Here is a 19413-nt window from a genome sequence, read left to right as displayed (position 1 = left end):
TGTGGTGTAGGTTGCAGACGCAGCTCAGATCCTGCATTGCTGTGGCTCTGGCATAGGCCGGTGGCTACAGCTCTGATTAGACCCCTAGCCTGGGAACTTCCATATGCCGCGGGAGCGGCCCAAGAAATAGCAAAAAGACAAAAAAAAAAAAAAATAGAATGTAAAGGTCAAAAAGTATGAAATAAAAATGTTACAGGATAGAGACATACATAATAATAAGATCTAGAGTATCATCATGTGAAGGGATGGCTGGATGGGGAGGAGAAAAATAATCATTGATAGTAAGGAGATTGAAAATCTGAGAAGTTAAGGTGTTGATGGCACACCTGATCTAGCAGAATGTTTCTTGAACTTTGGTTCTCTTCAGTCCAAACCCTAACCCTAACCCTAACCCTAACCCTAACGTTAAACAGTCGTTGCAATAAGGGAACTAATTGACAGGTGGTTTAGCTCTCTTGATCAAATAGAAATTAAGAGATAACTTCTGCTCAGTTATTCTGAGTCTAGTCACTAATCACTCAATATTCATTTCTAGGTCAGAAAAACTTGAGCTAAATTGATCTGTGAAAACCCTGAACTGTTCTATTCAACCTGCATAAATCTGAAGGACCACTACAAGTGGTCCAAGCTACACCTCAGCAGCTTCCAAGCTTTCCACCAATAGATGTTAAAACATGACTTTTAGTTAAGCCTATATACAGTGGTCTGGGGATAAACCTTAGCTAAGTGACACCCAAGGTTTTCTGCTTAAGTTACAGCCAAAGAACCCCAAAGTGACTAATAACGCAATTAATAGATTGTCTGAGACTTGGCAATTTCTGTGAAAACTAGAGATATATACATGAAATACTTAGAAAATACCTGTGATATAATGGGAAATAAATAATAATTATTATTATTAAATATCTTCACCTTTGAAGCCTACCATAATGGTCATCTGTTGGCATAGCCTCTCTAGATTCATTCACATTTACTTTGGTAACAACTCCTTTTCTCCTCATTCTCATTCTTAATCTAGGTAATTTGTTGTGGAGCTGTTCAATCCACAAGGCTAAGATAGGCCCAAGACCAAGAAAAATTGGCTGAGGGATAGATATATGACAGAAATTATTCTAAAAAGAATTACACAAAGGATTTAACTGGAACTAAAGTGAAAAAGAAGCTCTCCTCTTAAGTATTTAAGCCTAACTAAATGTATCCACCAGGATGTATTTGGTTATGACAATCAGAAAATCCTGACACAATTAATTATCTTATAGAGTAAAGAAAAAAACCTTACATAATGTGTTAAATCCATAGGTAAAGAATTATCCAGGGGCATATAAGCAGCATTTCTTTGCATTCCTCTTGGATTTTCCTCTCCCTTTATTTCCTTTGTTTCTCCTCAGTTTATTTACCTCCTGGGCAAAAAAATGACTACATGTCACATTGTCTTACAACTAAAGGCAAAACCTTCTCTTTCTTGGGTCTCCTTTAAAGCCTGAAGAAAATTCCTAAAGACCCCAGTAACCTGCTCGACATGCCAGAGTTGCAATACAAGCTCATCCTTAAAACAATCTCTGGCAAGGAAATGGGGACACCAGGGTTGGCTTAAATTAATCAGAAGTTTCCTCTTCCTTGTGAAGGAGTGTATGTCTGAGAAAAAAAAAATCTGGGTTAGCAAGGAAGGATTGTCAGAAATACCTGGGCTAAGGCTAGGAATAGGCTATGATAGTGTCTGCTCAACAGCTGAGAATAAAGCCAGAACAGAAGAAAACAAGGCAATTAGGAGGTATGTCCATATACCGTATTACTTAGGAATTTATGGGATGACATGAAACTACAAATTCCTTTCATACTTAAACCTCGTATGAACCAGATTCTATGATCTACAACTGAAAGTTCACTAGCTAATATGCTTACTCAAAGCATTCTTCTGAATCTAACAAGTCTTTATTTTCATCCACATGAACTATAAAAGTCCTTCAGAATTTCCTATCTCTGTTCTACTAGCTATTCTGATACACTCTCTTTTCTCACTTCTTACCTTAACTTGTTCTCTCAACCTGATACTATGCTGCCTCATGTCTACCTCTTAAAATCTTAACCTTCCTTCATAACTATATTTCAAACATCATCTTTTCCTAAAGCATTTCCAAAAATAATACCAATTTAGCATGGTTTCTACTTTACTTGAACTCCAGGGCAAATCTCTGACTAGTATTTAAAGTGTATATATAGGAGTTCCTGTCATGGCTCAGCAGTTAATGAACCCGGCTAGTATCCATGAAGAGGAGGTTCAATCCCTGGCCTTGCTCAGTGGGTTAAGGATCCCGTGTTGCTGTGAGCTGAGGTGTAGGTCACAGACGCAGCTTGGATCCCGCATTGCTGTGGCTGTGGCAAAGGCCGGCAGCTACAGCTCCAGTTCAACCCCTAGCCTGGGAACTTCCATATGTCATGGATGCAGCCCTAAAAAAGAAAAAAAAAAATGTGTATACAAGTAGTCTACTGAGATTTAACATAAAAATAGCTTTGGCGAGAACTATTTTTAATTATTCTCATAATACAGAAGAAGAAAGTGAAGTGAAAGACGTTACATGACTTACACAATATCTAGATTAGGATTTGGGTTTAACACCAAGACCCATATTCTTTCCCTCCTTGCCTCTCAGGTGTGCCTCACTGCATGGTCTCATTATTATGAGTCTTTTGATATGTCAATTGTGTCTCATTCAATTTTTAGTTTCCTATAGTGTATGTATGATGCTTTGCATGTAATAAGTATTGGATAAATATTTGACTAACTGAACTGCTTTGTTTTATATGTAGATCTAGATTTATCAATGATTGTTGGCTGGCCAATAGTAAATACATCTTTATATAAGTACAGATAGGCCAGTATTATCTTTCTTTTCAAAAGTACATTCTGTATATAAAAGGCAAATTCCCAATAGCCATTGTCGCTAGTTCCTACCAAATAAGCCGTCTATGCAGCCTCTACAAAACAAGTAAGATAATTTGACAGAGTGTTTCAATATGCAATTCAATGAAGTAAGTTCCACATACAAGGAAGAGAAGATTGCAGGAAATTAATATTTCCTCAAACCCAAAAGTTGAATACTAGTTAAGAAAAAAAGCAATCTCATGCTGTGGAATTAGATGGGGAAAACATAGCATTAATAACATTTATCTGGAGAATTAGTCAATTTCCTATAACATTGCTACTTGAAATCTGAAGACAGAAAAAAATCTTCAAAAAAAACCTAGATTTCAAATCTCATTTGATCTTTGTCAGATAATACTAACATTAGTAACTTGTTATAAAGTAGAGGTCCTTTGCACCAGAGAAAAAAAAAAGATAATTCTCCTTTGCATAGTGTAATGGGAATTAATAAAGAAAGGCGAGATGCTTTCTCCATTTTCTTCTTAAAGTCTTAGATTTAAAATATCCATCATTAACATTAACACAATTCAGCATCTGCTGATGTACTTATGAACAGTATCTACACTACACGGTATAGTCAGAATTCACTTGCATTAAATGAAATGTTTAAAGTAACAAATTACAATCTTTCCTATATTTTCTCATATTTTCTGAAAGGTCTAAAACCATAAACAAACAAACCAACAAAAACCCTTCAGAATGTATACAAAGAGTTTATATACCCTTTATAGATTCATTTCTAGAAATCAATAAATGAACAATGAGAAGGCAATGGCAATCAAATAGGAGATAAGATACTATCTTTTCATTGCATATTTTCCCAGGAATTTATGATTTCAACATAGAACAATGTCTACATGTCTTAAAGTAACATGAGGCCTGATCTACCTTTTTTCAGGTCATCTTTAACCTTTGGTTATTGGCTCAGCAGTAAAGCTATATTTTTTCATGGTTGTAATTTTTTCTTTCCTCTGTATGGTATAGAGCCTCTGAATCTGATAGCTGTTAGTCATGGCAAAAATGTTTTAATTTAGCCATGAAGTCATGAGGATTTTATAAACAAATATACCAAAAAAAAAAAAAAAACCCTTTAGAATATATGGAAAGAGTTTATATACCCATGTATAAAGGGTATTTCATTCAATTTTTATTATATACCCTTGTATAAAGGGTATAAATGAGAAATCTGAAGATTAAAATCACTCATAGAAAATGCTATAGCAGATTAGATATATAAATAGAAAAATGTTTATAGAGATTAGGTAGAAAGATAGATAGATAGATAGATAGATAGATAGATAGATAGATAGATAGATAGGATAGGACAAGCCCTATTATGTTCCTCAATAAAATTATCTATCTTTTTTCTGCACCAGTAAATATTTTCAAATATTATTTATCTATCTTGTGCCTGTTTCAAAAGTATAGGAAAAAACACTATTTACTAATCAAATGAAATTTCTTATCATCAGATGTTATTGTTTATTTCAATCCCATTGATCTCCTCAGGTCTGGAAACACTTAATGTTCTTTGCATTAGTAGAGGAGAGTCGGTTCCTTCCTCTTTAAAACTTGACACCATATCAATTATATCCTCAATAATTTCCTCCATCTAGCACAATATGATACATTTAGAATATTGTGCATAATGATAAAAGTTGTGCTTCATTCTGAATTCAGAGAGAAAAATTTTAGCAATCTTTAAAAGTTTTTTAGAATATTTAAATTAAGGTTATATGTGTATCAAACCCAGAATATTTTAGAATTTATAATGAAGTAATCCTGACACTCTTTGATCTGTGTTTCTTTCCTTTGCATTTCCTTCTACCAGCTGGCAGGTGATGGCTGGGCAAATCACCCTGGGCTCGTCTCTTGGAAATCAGTATCTGCATGAATAGAGTGGTTATCATGAATACCTCGAGCCAGATTCATAGACTTAGCATGTATAGAAAATACTTCCTACAAAATTTATTTTTCTTTTAAAATGTTTTGATAGCATCTTACAGGTGTATATTCAAATATCAGTGGTCGAACTTTAGCCAATTAATCCACAGGGATATAACCTACATGGAAATCCAACTTTTCCTAATAGTCACTAATAATAATAATAACAATACTATTAACAACAACAATTACAGATTCCTTAAATGGTAACAAACACATATAACACAAGAGATGTGGTAGGAGATGTTCCAAATGCTTTGCATACTTCAGCTCATTTATTTTCACAACACTAATATGAAGTGGACACTATCATTATCTCCACTGTACAGATGAAGAAAGAAAAAGAAGTTAAATAACTTGTTCCAGGCTATATAGCTGCACAAAGGCAGAATTGAAATTTTGGAAATCTGACTCTATAATCCTTACTTAAATCACCTTTTTACTCTGTTTCTCAACTCCTTTCTAAAATAGCCTTCCTTTCCTTCTCTACTTCAGCTGGAGTAAATTTTGAAGCTTATATTTTAAAAATCTCATCTCTCTCTCTCTCTGTGTCTCTGTGTGTGTCTCTCTCTCTATCCCCCTCCCCCTAGTTCTGGCTCTCTTCTCTCCCATTATATTCTCTCTAACAAAATTTTTAAATATGATGTAAGCTAAGTGATAGTGAGATAGTGAGAATGTGGAATTTTTTTATTTCATTCAATGTTTAAAGATTGCATTGAATTTGAATTAATTTAGAATTAAATTTTTAAAATATGTCCTTTGGGTACCATATTCCAGAGTGCATCTCTAGATTCTGTTTGGGACTTTAAATGTTATTTCATGTGCATTCAGAGATCTTTAAAGGATCTCGGAAATAAATATGCATGTTTTGTTCTTTTGATTCCTCTAGTCTCTGAAAGTTTTCAAGTATATTATTGATTGTTACCAAACTCAATTTTAATTTCATATTTTTTTCATTCAAATTCCACCATTAAAGAAACAAATTAGTTTTGAGCAGGTGTGAAGAACACCTGAAGGAAGAATGATGCTAAATATAATTTATGGTAAGTAGTTTATTTTAGAGTACTTCTGGTAGTTTCAGTAAAAATTACACGTCATTTATTCCTTTTCTTTCTGGAAGCTTACATCATAAATTACTCAGTGTCTTACACCTATCATTTTCCCCTCTTGCCTATAATCATGCACAGGTTTCTCCTATTCTAGAAGGAAACCTTTCTTTCCTATGTATAAAAGTTCATCCTCCTTAGAGGCTCTGCTTTTGCCTTTAACATCTCTTTCCCTCATTTCTGTCACCCATCTATATGACTATCTTTTCCCCCATTTATTGGAGATGCTGGCTCTTCCACTATCCTAAATTGATTTTAATATCTAAAATCTAACGCAAAACTTTGCTTCACAGCAAATCTTCCTAATTAGTCACTTGGAATCTAGTTGCTATTTTAAGAAAGATAACAGACACAACATTCTATATCAGATGAACCATAATTTAAAAGATTAGGCAAAGGAAAAATTACAAATCAGCAGAATAAGCATTATAAAAGTGATAAATTAAGATTATGAAATACTAAAAAGGAACACAATACTTTGACTAAAATAAAAATGGAGATAACAAGTATGGAAAGCATGAGGCTCAAGGACAAAAGAAAATATTTATCAGGTTTGAGAGATTAAAAGTAAAGGTCCACAAAAACCAAGAATTAAGCTTTGCAATAATGCTGGGTTAAAGAAGACAATGGATAATATTGGAAATGTTAAAAGGTAAATAATTTTGAACCTAGGCATTTATAACCAATAAAATGCCTTTTAAGTATGCGTGTGAAATTTAAAAAAATAGGCATAAATCAGAAGATTTAGAGCAAAAAGACTTTTGGGAAACACTCTTTCAGGAAGTACACTAATCAGAAAATGTATAATATTAACAACATCAATATAAAATAGAATGAGAATGAGCAAGTAATGACAAAATGTTTGTGGTCTAAATAACAAGAATGTATGTGTGTGTGTGATATATATTAAAAATGTCATCTCAGAAAAATAGGTGAGAACAAGGTGATAAGACAAGTAGATTTTTACTTGAGGATATGATATAGATATTGCTAAATAGTGATATAGATATGGAAAAAATGAAAAAACTATGTGTCCTAAATTAGGAGTAACAAAGAGAAAGAGAGAACAGGAGACAGAGAGAAAACCTGTCCAATGGAGGATAGAAAAAAGATGGCAAATAAGGAAACAGAAAGCTTATTAATTAAAAAGCAAGAAAAGGTAACTATTAGATCCTAATTAGGAGACTTTAAATGAATTAATATACTGCTCAAAAACTATCACTCAAATTGGATTTTTAAAAGTTATTGTAATATTTTGTGTATAAAAGACACATTTAAAATAAAACAATTGATAAAGCTGAAAATAAAGTGACATTGATGTATCACAGATATGACCAAAATGAGAGTAACAATAACAATATTAATATTAGACTTTGCAAAATTCAAGATAAAATATTAAAGTAAAAATAATACCAAGTGACAAGTACATGTACACCTAAAAAAAGTTTACAGCAACAGCTTTCAGAAATCTAAGAAAAAAATAAATCAACATATGCAGTTGCATATTTTAGTTCACCACTCTCAAAATAATAAATCTGAATTTAGCCTTCTCTTTACCTATTCTCTAGGCCATGCCTGGGTCCTGTCATCCTCTAAACCACTCCATTTCTGAAATCTTAAATTCCATTATCTCATTCATCAAATGCAATCTTCCTTTTAGATCCAATCTAGACCCCCTGTGGAAGATCAACTGAATAGTTTTCATTTTAAGACTCTCTATACCTTTACCCTATTATCTTTCTGTCCAACCATCCCAGACACCCCAGGAGTTCAATTTCTGCACTTCCTGTTAACTCTGAGTTCAAAGTAGAATGGTTCTTGCCCATCATCCTACTGAAATTCCTTTTGTTACTATTTTCTTTGATTCTTTGACTGCTTGATTGATAAATTTGATAGATGTTTATCAGTCCTTATTTTACTAGATTCAGTTCCAACATTTGAGTCTGTGGATCATTTCCTCCTTCTTTAAATTAACTCCTATGGGAACACACTAGTTATCTGTTCATTTTACCTTTACAATTCTTTACCTTTGACTAAATGTTGGTGATCTCCTCAATCCCACCCTTGGTTCACTACTCTTATTGTATTTGCGTTCTCCAGGAGCTCTCTTTTTCATTCAAGTTTTCAGTACCACCTGCATGCTGCCAGCCTAAATCTCTTCTTCCAGTCTAGATTATTCATCTGTCAACAGCATCCCCACACGATGGTCTCACAGATCCCTTAGTTCTAACATGTTCTAATACAAGGCTTCATCATCTCTCACCACTGCACTACAGAAATAACCTCCCCACTGGCCCTGCCTCCCTCCAGACTTCTTCTACATGGTTGACAGAATGATATTAAAGTCAAATATGATTATGTCACCCTGGCCCCCACATTTAAACCTTTCAAGGATTTCAAATTACTTAATATGGAGTAGCAGCCTTTCTGTGATTTGTCTATTGCCTGCTTGTCTAGTATAACCTTTCATCATCATCTGCCTCTCACTTTATGCTTACCTCATGCTGGTTCCCATTTCTATTCTTTGTTCATGCAATCTTACTTAGCTAAATGCCCTGCTGGTCATTTTCCTCCAACTTTATTTAACATATTTCTGGACAAAAAGAGCACTTCTACACCCCTATGTATACCATTGCCCTTTCCACATGATAATAAAATTATTTGCTTATTTTCTTCTCTTCCCTTCAACTTAGACCTCTTAGAGAGTATAGAAGATAAGAAAATAAGATAAGAAGTAATTAAAATACTCTGATAAGAGCAATTTTTACCCACATGATATAGGTGTTACTGTAAAAATGCAGAGAATAGGCGTCTAATCCACACAGAGTGGGTCCCAGGGATAGCATCCTAGAGAAGAAACCTGAGGTAATTTTTGAAGAGTCAGCTGGAATTATCCAGACAAATGGAGATCGAATAAGTAGTTGGTAGAGAAGGTATAAGAAAGGAGAACTTGACCACTGTGAAAATCACTAGTAAACCATATGGCTGAGGCACAGAGTACAATGTAAATGCATGATAAATCTGGGTCAGTTGGCAAGGGTTAAATGTGGAAGACTCCTGTGTGCCATGAATCCAAATTGAATTTTATACTGGAAAGACTTACACTATAAAAAAACTTCTTTGATTTTATATTTGATGGTCTTGGAGACCTTTATTCACCGAGTTATTCCTAAATCCAAACCTCAAATCCCGAATCTATGGATGCTCTCACAGATTTATATTGTGGTAACTATAATTTCTGGGGTCTTTTCTCAATTAATGAACTGTTCCCTGATGTCACAGGAGGACAAGCTTAGGAGAAAGAAACACCAACATATGGCAACAGTCACCATCACCTGATCCCCTTATGTTCCCTGGCATTCGGAACTTTAAAAGATGTAAGCATCTGAGTGACTTCACCAAGATGGTAACATAGGTCATTTCTGACTTTACTCTTCCAAACAAGAAGAACAATTAACATCTGTTCAGGAACAAACACCACTAAGAGAATCTTAGAGCATGAGGGTGAGGCTGAAATACCTCCTACACCTCAGAGAGCAAGGCAGACTACATTAGAAGGGAATAGAAGCAGCTACACATTGACCACATCAATCCACCTCCAGAAAAGTACAACACTATGCAGAGAGATCTTCCCTGAGCCACTGGTTCCCTCAGTGGAAAAGGAAAATCCAGGGGGGACAACCAGTCTCATCCAACATTGTGGGGTTGTTCTGTGGGAGCCACATGGGAGCTATAAGGGAATCTATGGGGCCCGGCCATCTGGAATCTGACTGTGACAGGGAAGCAGGGAGAGATTTGCAATAATCAGCACACAGATCTTGTCAGACTGAGTTCGTATCTGCAATGCCCGAGTAGTAAATCCCAACCAGTGACTTTTACTCAACTGTAGAACCAAATCAGAGGCACACCTTGACCAGGTAACCTGTGGGGAGAGAATGCAAATCTATGTGATTCAGATCCTGGAAGGAATTTTACCAGCCCTTAGAGCCCACTTGCTCATACCCAGGCAAGGTACTGAGTCATAGCCCCACTCACAGTGAAAAGTACCTTCCAGCCTTACCTGACAGGAAGGGCTAGTGACAACTCCTGGAAACTGTGGCCCATTGATACTCAAGCCAAGAGATAGATGAGTAGGCAGAGCAGATTGCAAAGCCAATGCCAGGCATGAGGTCTTCCCCAGTACAGGCAGGAAGATTAATTCATAGCTAAGCTGAGGGTAACTCCTGGTCCCTCCCAACCAGAGAGCTGTTTGGAAAATTGAGAATAGCTTGGAGGGAACTAATCCAACTCCCTCTCAAGCACCGGAGCTGAAACATAGTCCTACCCTCTGTGGTAAGTATTTTCTGGCCCCATCTGATCAGAAGGGCTGGAAAAAAATACCTGAAAGCTATGCAGCTCAGTAGCACTCAAGCTGAGCAAAGGGCAGACATAACTGATACTTTGTAGAACAAGGCCAGTGGCTGTACTGGGCCAAGAAACGTGAGTTAGCTTGAGTTAAGGCAACAAAGAGCTTACCTGGTTTTAGAGCAGTTTCTCCCACAACACCTTAGCAGGGAATCTAAATCATAGCTTTGTTCATCATTGAATACAGCCTTTGGCCTGTGCAACCAGAGAACCTAACCAAAGCACATGGGAAGCTGTATAGCCCATTCAGCAGCCCTACATACAGTGGCACTTGAACAGAGAGTACAACCCATGGTTTCCCCTAAATGCAGAGAAAAATCAGTGTCCTCACCTGACCAGGGAATTCAGGGCACACTCAGGCTTTATGATGAACTGCACAGCCCCTGGGCCCTGGCCTGTTTCCCTGCCAGAACAGGGAAGATAACTCTCGGCTTCATCTGCAATATCCAGTCCCAACTATCTAGTAAGCTTGATCAGAGAATTCAGGCAACTGTGGAACCCATTCCACAGCCTCACTTGTATAGGAAACAAAGCCAACAGTCCCATCCAATTGTTCTCAGCTGATGGCAAAACCCCCAATCCCTGTCCTCAGAGCTATACCTGTTTTCTCACACAAAAATAGATTGTAATAGCAGGCCCTACTTGCCCAAAGACATTAGTACCAGATACATTCAGAAACCAAACTGAATAAACTGGTGAAGAATTGTCTCTCACAAAGCAAACTTGTAAAGTCTGCAAGGGGATCCCTATTATTCAAATGTACAGATACCGAGATAGGGAATCAAAGACCACAGAAAATTAGGTGAATATGACGCCTATTAAAAGGAACTAATAAAACTTCAATAACTGACCCTAAAGAAATAGAGAGTCATCAACTGTCAGACAAAGAATTCAAAATAATCTTCTTAAGGAAGCTTAATAAATTACTTGGAAACACAGATAACCAAAAAATAATAATAACAAAATTAAGAAAAAAGCATATGAACAAAGCAAGAAGTTAGACCACAAAATAGCAATTTTTTTTAGAAGCAGAAATCCTAGAGTTGAAAGATACAATAATTGAACTGAAGAATTCAATAGAGTTTCAAAAGTGGTCTTCACATGCAGTAAGAAAGAATCAGTGACCTAGAGGCTAGGACATTGGGAATCACTCAGTCAAAGGAGCAAAAAGAATAAAAAATAGTGAAGAAAGGCTATAGGAATTATAGGACACAATGAAAAAAATTTTACTTGCATTATGGGAATTTCAGAAGGAGAAGGGGAGACAGAAAGTGCATTTAAAGCAAAAATAGGTGAAAACTTCCTTAACCTAAGAAAAGAAATGGACATCCATATTTATGAAACCCAAAAGAATCCAAACAGGTTGAATCTGAATGGGGCTACACTGAGAAATATTACAGTTAAATTGCCAAAAGTCAAAGACAAAGAATGTTAAGAACAGCAATAGCAAAGAGAGAAGCTACAAATAATAAAGGCTGTATGTGACAAGCCAACAGCTAACATCACACTCAGGGGTAAGAGAACGAAAGCTTTTCTTCTAACATCAGGAACAAGACAAGGGTGCCTACTCTCACCACTCCCATCCAGCATAGTACTGGAAGTCCTAGATAGAGCACCTGAAAAAACAGGAAAAAAGAAATTTAAAAAATGTATAAGAATTGGAAAGGAAGAAGTAAAATAGTCTCTGTTTCCAGATGACAAGATTTTGTACATATTCAGAAAATCTTAAAGACCCCCAAAAAATATTGTTAGATCTAATCAATGAATTCTGTAAAGTTGCAGGATACAAAATTAACTAACATACAAGACAGTAAAGAGTTCCCACTGTGGCACAGTGGAATCAGTGGCATCTCTAGAGTGCTGGGATGCAGGTTGGACTTCCAGCTTGGCACAATGTGTTAAGAATCTGGCATTGCTACAGTTGTGATGTAGGTCACAACTGTGGCTTGGATCTGATCCCTGGCCCAGGAATTCCATATGTTTTGGGATGGCCAAAAAGGAAAAAACAAAAAACAAACAAACGAAAAAAAACAACCTTAAATGTAAGACCTGAAACCATGAAACTCTTAGAGGAAAATATTGGAACTAAGATCCTTAACATGAGTTTTTGGTAATGACTTTTTGGATATGGCCCTTGAAGTACAAACAACAAAATAAAAAAATTAAATGAGATTACATCAAACTAAAAAGAATTTGGAATAGCAAAAGAAACCATTTAGTGAAAAAGCAATCTATGGAATGGGAAAAAAATGTTTATAAACCATATCTGATAAGGGGTTAATATCCAAAGCATGCAAAGAACTCATACAAAAATAACAACAAAACCCAATTAAAAAATGGGTAGACCAAAATATACATTTCTCCAAAGAAAATATATAAAAGAATAATGGGTACATAAAAAGATGGTCAACATCACTTGCCATTATTGGAATGCAAATTTACACTACAATGATATATTACCTTGTACCTATTCGACCAGTCCTCATCAAAAAGATAAGGGATAATGCTGGCATGAATGTAGAGAAAAGGGTACTCTTGTAATACTGGTGAGATTGTAAATTGATACAGCCACTATAGAAAACAGTATGGAGGATTGTCAAAAATTAAGAAATAGAACTACCACATGATCCAGAAATTCCACTTCTGGAAATATATCCAAAGCTAACAAATAAACTAACTCAAAAAGATAATCTGCACTTGAATGTTCATAGCAGCAATATTTATAAGAGCCAAAACATGGAAACAACCTGTGTTTATCCACCGATGAATGGCTAAAGAAACTATGAAATATATAAATAGAAATATTATTTGGCCATTAAAAAAAAAAAAGGAAATCCTACCATTTGCAACAAAATGGATCAGCCCTGAAAGCATCAAAATGAAGTTAAGTCAGACAGAGAAAGACAAATACTGTGTGATCTCACTTACATGTGGAATCTAAAACAAAAACAAAACTAAAAAAAAATTCATAGAAAAATAAAGCAGACTCATGGCTACCAGAAATGTGGGAGAGGGGTGGGAGAATTGGAGAAAGGTGGTCAAAAGTTTACAAATCTCACATAAGATAAATAAGTACTACGAATATAATGTACTACAACGTGATGACTATAGGTAACCATGCTGTATCATATATAGGAAAGTGGTTCAGAACAATTTTTTTCTTTCATCTCTTATTATATCCATATGAGAAGATGATGTTAGCTGAACCTGTTGTGGTAATCATTTCACAGCACATGTAAATTATGCTGTATGCTTCAAACATATTCAGTGATGTATGTCAATTATTTCTCAATAAAACTGAAAAATAATTTTTTAAAAAGTTACAAAAAATGATCAGAGTCACTCCCCACCACCTCACTCAAAATATAAGCATCAAAACAATTCAAGCTTTAGAAATATTGGTGAAAGAGGTTAGGGATTGAGGCCACAAAACTAGAAAGTGGTGGTTCTAACCTTATGCTGTCTAACTCTAAATACTGCACACGTTCTGCTTTGTGACAAGGATTCCTAGCACAAATCAAAGAATATTAGGAAATTGTATGGAGGTACCTCAGAAAACTAAATATAAAACTACCACATGATCCAGCAAACCCACTCCTGGACATATATGCGGACAACACTTTCATTATAAAAAGACGCATACACCCTTATGTTGATCACAGTGCTATTCACAATAGCCAATACATGGAAACAACCTAAATGTCCAGTAACAGATGAATGGATTAAGAAGATGTGGTAGACATATACAATGGAATACTATTCAACCATAAAAAAGATAAACTAATGCCATTTGCAGCAACATGGATGAAACTAGAGATTATCATAATAAGTGAAGTAAGCCAGAAAGAAAAAGACAAATACCATATGATATCACTTATTTGTGGAATCTAAAATATGACACAGATGACCCTATTTATAAAACAGAAACAGATCATGGCCAAGGAGAGCAGACTTATGGTTCCCAGGGAGTGAGTGAGGTGAACAGGCAGTTCGAGGTTTGGGGATACAAACTGTTATATTTGGAATGGATGGGCAATGGGGCCCTACTGTACAGCACAGGGAATCATGTGCGATTGGGTCATTTTGCTGTACAACAGAAATTGAAGAAATACTGTAAATCAACTATAATTTTTAAAAGTATAATAGGAAATTGCAACGACATAAGATACATCTTAACTACTAAAGATAATAAGACTGGGCTTGATAGCAGAATGTGGAAATGTGTATATGGTAAGTCCATTCAAAGAGAACACAAACATTAAAAATAAAATTATGATTAAATAGACATTAATGATTGAAGAGACTTTTATATGCACAGTTTAAAGAACATCAGTTTTTAAAAAAATGGAAAGTTTTAGCCTGTAGCCAGTGTACACATTGTCTCTAGATCACTGCACTTATTGAGGCTTTCAACCCTTCTCAGCCATGCAACCCTTCTCCCTTTGACTGATATCACCAAAAGGACCACTATGATCAGGTAAATTTTTCATGTAATGTACAAACTTATCATAAAATAAAAAGTAAGCTGTGTGCCTAAAGAATAAAAATATTTATGAAGAAAAACTGAGTAGACTGATACATGTTATTTATCCTTTCTCATTTTTTAGAAGATATATTTCATAAGACATATAATAAGATCACTTTCTGGGTTTTGCCTAGAATTGAGTGGCATGTGCATACCCTGTGGGATTTGCTTTTTTCCTTTAAAAATCAATCTTCTACACAAGAAAATGAACTTTGGTAGAAGGTGGATGTGAGGGAAATTGTATTAGGTGAGTTCTAATATTTACTACACAGAAGATTTTCATCTTACATATATTTTTATGATCTTCATACAGTGTACAGAGAACCTAGTTCTACATTCTTTTTTTGAAAATTCTTTATATATTCACTATTGAAAAGTTTAAGTAAATATACATATAAAGATTTATGTTCAGTTTTGGATTTCAACTAGTCCAGTTTTGTAGTTGTTTTATATTTCATTAAACAATCTACCGGATCCTTATTCTTTTCTCTTTTCTAGATTAACATAAAATTTGCAAAAGGAAATATTCTTCTATCAATTTGGAATTCAAATAATGAGATACTAAGCATTATTCTTTTGTACCTGGAGGCTACAAACTTAACTAAAAAGCAGTGACCTGAAATCAGTAATAATCACCAGGAATGTAGATTGGGAGATTAAACCTGGGAGACAATAGGACCATGGCTTCATCTAATAAATCAAATGGGAAAAAAAGAAAAGAATAGATAGCTTAGTTATTGATGCAGTTTTTCTACATTGAGGTATTAAAGGAAGTTTTTTTTCCTAGTTCTAATTTTTTCCCCATTTCTACTCATTCATACTTCAACACTTTTTGAAGGTTCATTTACAAGCAAGTCACAATAATTATAACTCCATGAAGCTAGACACTCATTCATTTTGTAATTCTCAGCACTAAATTCCTCTTATTTAGTAAATGGTAGGCAAGTATTTGTTGAAAATAGAAATGAAGGAATAGATAATCAATAGTAAAAAAATCCAAATATAATTCCATAAAATATTAGGTACAAGAAGATTATTAGTCCTATTCTGATAAACATTTCTAGAGCATATTTACTGTTATTTAAACTTCTACCTGTTTATTTTAATGAGTATTTAAGATGATGTAAATATTGATAAATATTTTAACTAATGTCATCAGAAAACCTTTAAAATTCAAGCTAAATCTTAACATAAATTACCATTAGAAGCTGTTTTGGCTTTCATTGATGCAAAACTGAGATGAGTATCAAAAAATAAACTGGGGAGTTCCCATTATGGCTCAGCGGTAACGAACCCCACTAGTATCCATGAGGGTGTGTGTTCAATCCATAGACTTGCTTAGTGGGTTAAGAATCTGGCATTGCTGCGAGCTGTGGTATAGGTCATAGACACAGCGTGGATCCTGTGTTGCTGTGGCTGTGCTGTAGGCCATCACCTACAGCTCTGATTTGACCCCTAGCCTGGGAACGGACATACGCTGTGGGTTCGGCCCTAAAAAGACAAATAAACGAAAAAAGAGTTGTTATATTTTATGCATAGCAATTTGTATGGACATAACTAATTATTACAGATGAATTAGTTGACATCCTTTCTGTTAAATGAATTTGCATATGGAAGGTTTACTATAAAAATGTTAACTTCATTTTTATGAATTTCTTTAAGTGTTTTTTTTCCCCCAAGAAACTGATTATATAATTCATAAGCAGCTATTAGACATACATGCCATTCTGTATTGTCATCTTCTTTACCAAGAGTTAGCAACTTGGTGAGTGGATTTCCAGTGAAGGGAGTATCACTCTTGGAGACAGATGTCCATGCTGTACCAAAAGTGCACTGCTTGGTGTCGAAGGGTGTGACCTTTTAAGAGTCTGGTTGACAATCTGGTAGTCAAGGGTCATGAAGGGTTTTACTTGCTGCCTCTGAACTTTCTGTAGCTGAGTCCCAGCACGACTTTCCAGTTGTGCAGGTACCTACAAAATAGAAACCAAACAAATGCAATGTGTAGTATCATCTGGTAAGTAAGTCCCACTTTCAACAACTGGATTATAACAATAAAACACTACAACATCTAGTTTCTTTCAAAATTATGGTCTATGTTTCTGCCATAATTTATATATTGATGGACGAGTTTTTAATAGTAATTTAAAATTTACTAGAATATTTTATTTTATTTTATTTATTTATTTTGCTTTTTAGGCCACCCGCAGCATTTGGATGTTCTCAGGTTAGGGGTCTAATCAGAACGACAGCTGCCGGCCTACACCATGGCCACAGCAATGCCGGATCTGAGCCACTCGTGTGACCTATACCACATCGCATGGCAACACCGGATCCTTAACACACTTAGCAAGGCCAGGGATCAAACCTGCAACCTCATGTTTCCTAGTTGTATTTGTTCCTGCTGCACCACAACAGGAACTCCTACTGGAATATTTTAAATGCTAACCATTTATATAAGAATAGCCCTTAAAATAATATGCAACTGAAAGCAAATTTGTAATAAATATACAAACAGCAAATCTTTTTGAGGGTTTGAAAAAGAATGATTGAAATAATAAAAAGAAAACAACAGCTGATTCACTATTACTGGTGATTTTTATATTATATATATATATCTTGGATTCCTTTACGTTACATATAAATATCCTGTTGGACATGATCACAACTACTTTTAATTAAAATTTTTAAAAAAATTATCCATGAGGGAGCAGAAACTAGAAATACATAAATATTGTCTGATACTTTATAGGTGGTGAAAATCTAGATTATCCTTCTTTTTTTTTTTTTTTTTTGCTTTTTTTTTTTTTTTTTTTTTTTTAGGACTGCACCTGCTGCATATGGAAGCTTCCACGCTAGGGGTCAAATCAGACCTACAATGGCCAGTCTACACCACAGCCACAGCAATGCAGGATCTGAACCATATCTATGACCTATACCACAGCTCATGGCAATGGATCCTTAACCCACTGAGCAAGGCCAGGGATTGAACCCACATCCTCATGGATCCTAGTCGAGTTTGTTAACCCCTGAGCCATGAAGGGAACTTCCTAGGTGATTTTTTTTTTTTTTTTTTAGTTTTTTATATTTTCCAAAGTTTCTATACTGTTTATTTTAATTTTTAAAAAAATCTTAATTCTAAACCCTTCTGTATTCTTATTTTATAGTAACAATATTTTGATAGATTCATTATGAATTGACAGAAGCATTCAGGGAAAATTCTAAATAGTGTCATTCCCAACTAAGCAACTATCCAGTATTTTGAAATCCTTTTTTCAAAACATAAACAAAGTTCTGGGCTTCTTCAGTCTAGCTATCGTAGTTAATGATGTACCATTATTTGCATAAGGACAATTTTAAGTATTTCAAGCTTTCCCTTTAAAAATGTCTGAAAATAGTATTGTCTGCCAGTCCCCTTTATATTTACTATGCTGCAATGTGGCTTCTAATACATTTTCCTCAAGTGGCCTATATATAAACCTATTTAATATTTCCCTCATGTTAAACAATAGTAAAGATTGCTGTACAGTGCTTATTTTTCCTTTTATTTCAGTTACACAAACTACTCCTTAAATCCCTTAACATGCATTAGCTCAGATAAATAGCCTTTACAAAGTATTTTGCATTTAAATTAGCTGGTTTGGGGTACAATATTGTAGTAGTTACTTTAGTTTAATTCTGTTATGCTGACATTTTTAGCATTATTTTAATTGTACTACCATAAAATAATTTTTCAGTCATATAAAAAAGATTAAGATTGGTAATAAAGATTACACATATTACTAATTATATTGCTACGAGCTTTAAAGTTGTAAAATAACATTTCATTAAAATGCCAGTGGTATTTTTTTAGGGTAGCTATTTAGATTATCCTACAGTTTTAAATTAATCCCTCTTAATCCATATACATTTACAAAATATACATTATAAATAGCATTTTCAGATGCACAAATCTGAATGACTTTCACACAATGTAACTGAATGTTAAAGAACATTGTATATTATTCTAAGAAAAGTATGTTGAATCAAAATTTACAACGTTCATTAACTAATTCCTTTTTCACTTTTCATCTATTGATTCTAGAAGCCTTCATTAGAGTACTTATTGCGTTTTCTTTTACATCAGGAGTCCAAGGGAAGTCATAGATGTGATCCTAGGGCTCTAGGATTTTATAATATACTTGGGCAATATTAATATCAACTATAGCAAAAGTGGTAATGATAACAATAATAATATGCACCAGGCACTGGGCACTGTGCTAAGCTTTGAGCACACATTTCAATTATTTCATTTACTCTTTGTTACACCCTTAGGAGACAAGAGATATATGTCAATAGAATCCCCATTATACCATATAATTGAAGCCACTGAGACAGGTTATAGGATGTGGCTGTTACCACCCTTCTAGCAAGGGATGGAACTGAACTACAGGACCTGGCTTCCTAAACACAACATGACATTGGCTGCTGATTGAAATGACTTGAATACAAAACTAAAGCTCAGTAATGTATAC

General features: G+C 34.8%; 1 protein-coding gene across 1 annotated transcript in view; it reads right to left on the bottom strand.

The window, feature by feature from the left end:
• The window catches only part of TFEC (transcription factor EC), a 279833-nt gene that overhangs the window by 120933 nt on the left and 139487 nt on the right, over positions 1–19413 (bottom strand). The window contains 2 exon segments of the mRNA XM_013990837.2: positions 16622–16704; positions 16707–16872. Of these exon segments, the coding sequence (XP_013846291.2) occupies positions 16622–16704; positions 16707–16872 (249 nt within the window).

This window comes from Sus scrofa, chromosome 18 (assembly GCF_000003025.6).
Source record: "Sus scrofa isolate TJ Tabasco breed Duroc chromosome 18, Sscrofa11.1, whole genome shotgun sequence".
Taxonomy (NCBI): Eukaryota; Metazoa; Chordata; class Mammalia; order Artiodactyla; family Suidae; genus Sus; species Sus scrofa.
This window is presented reverse-complemented; position numbering and strand designations above follow the sequence as displayed.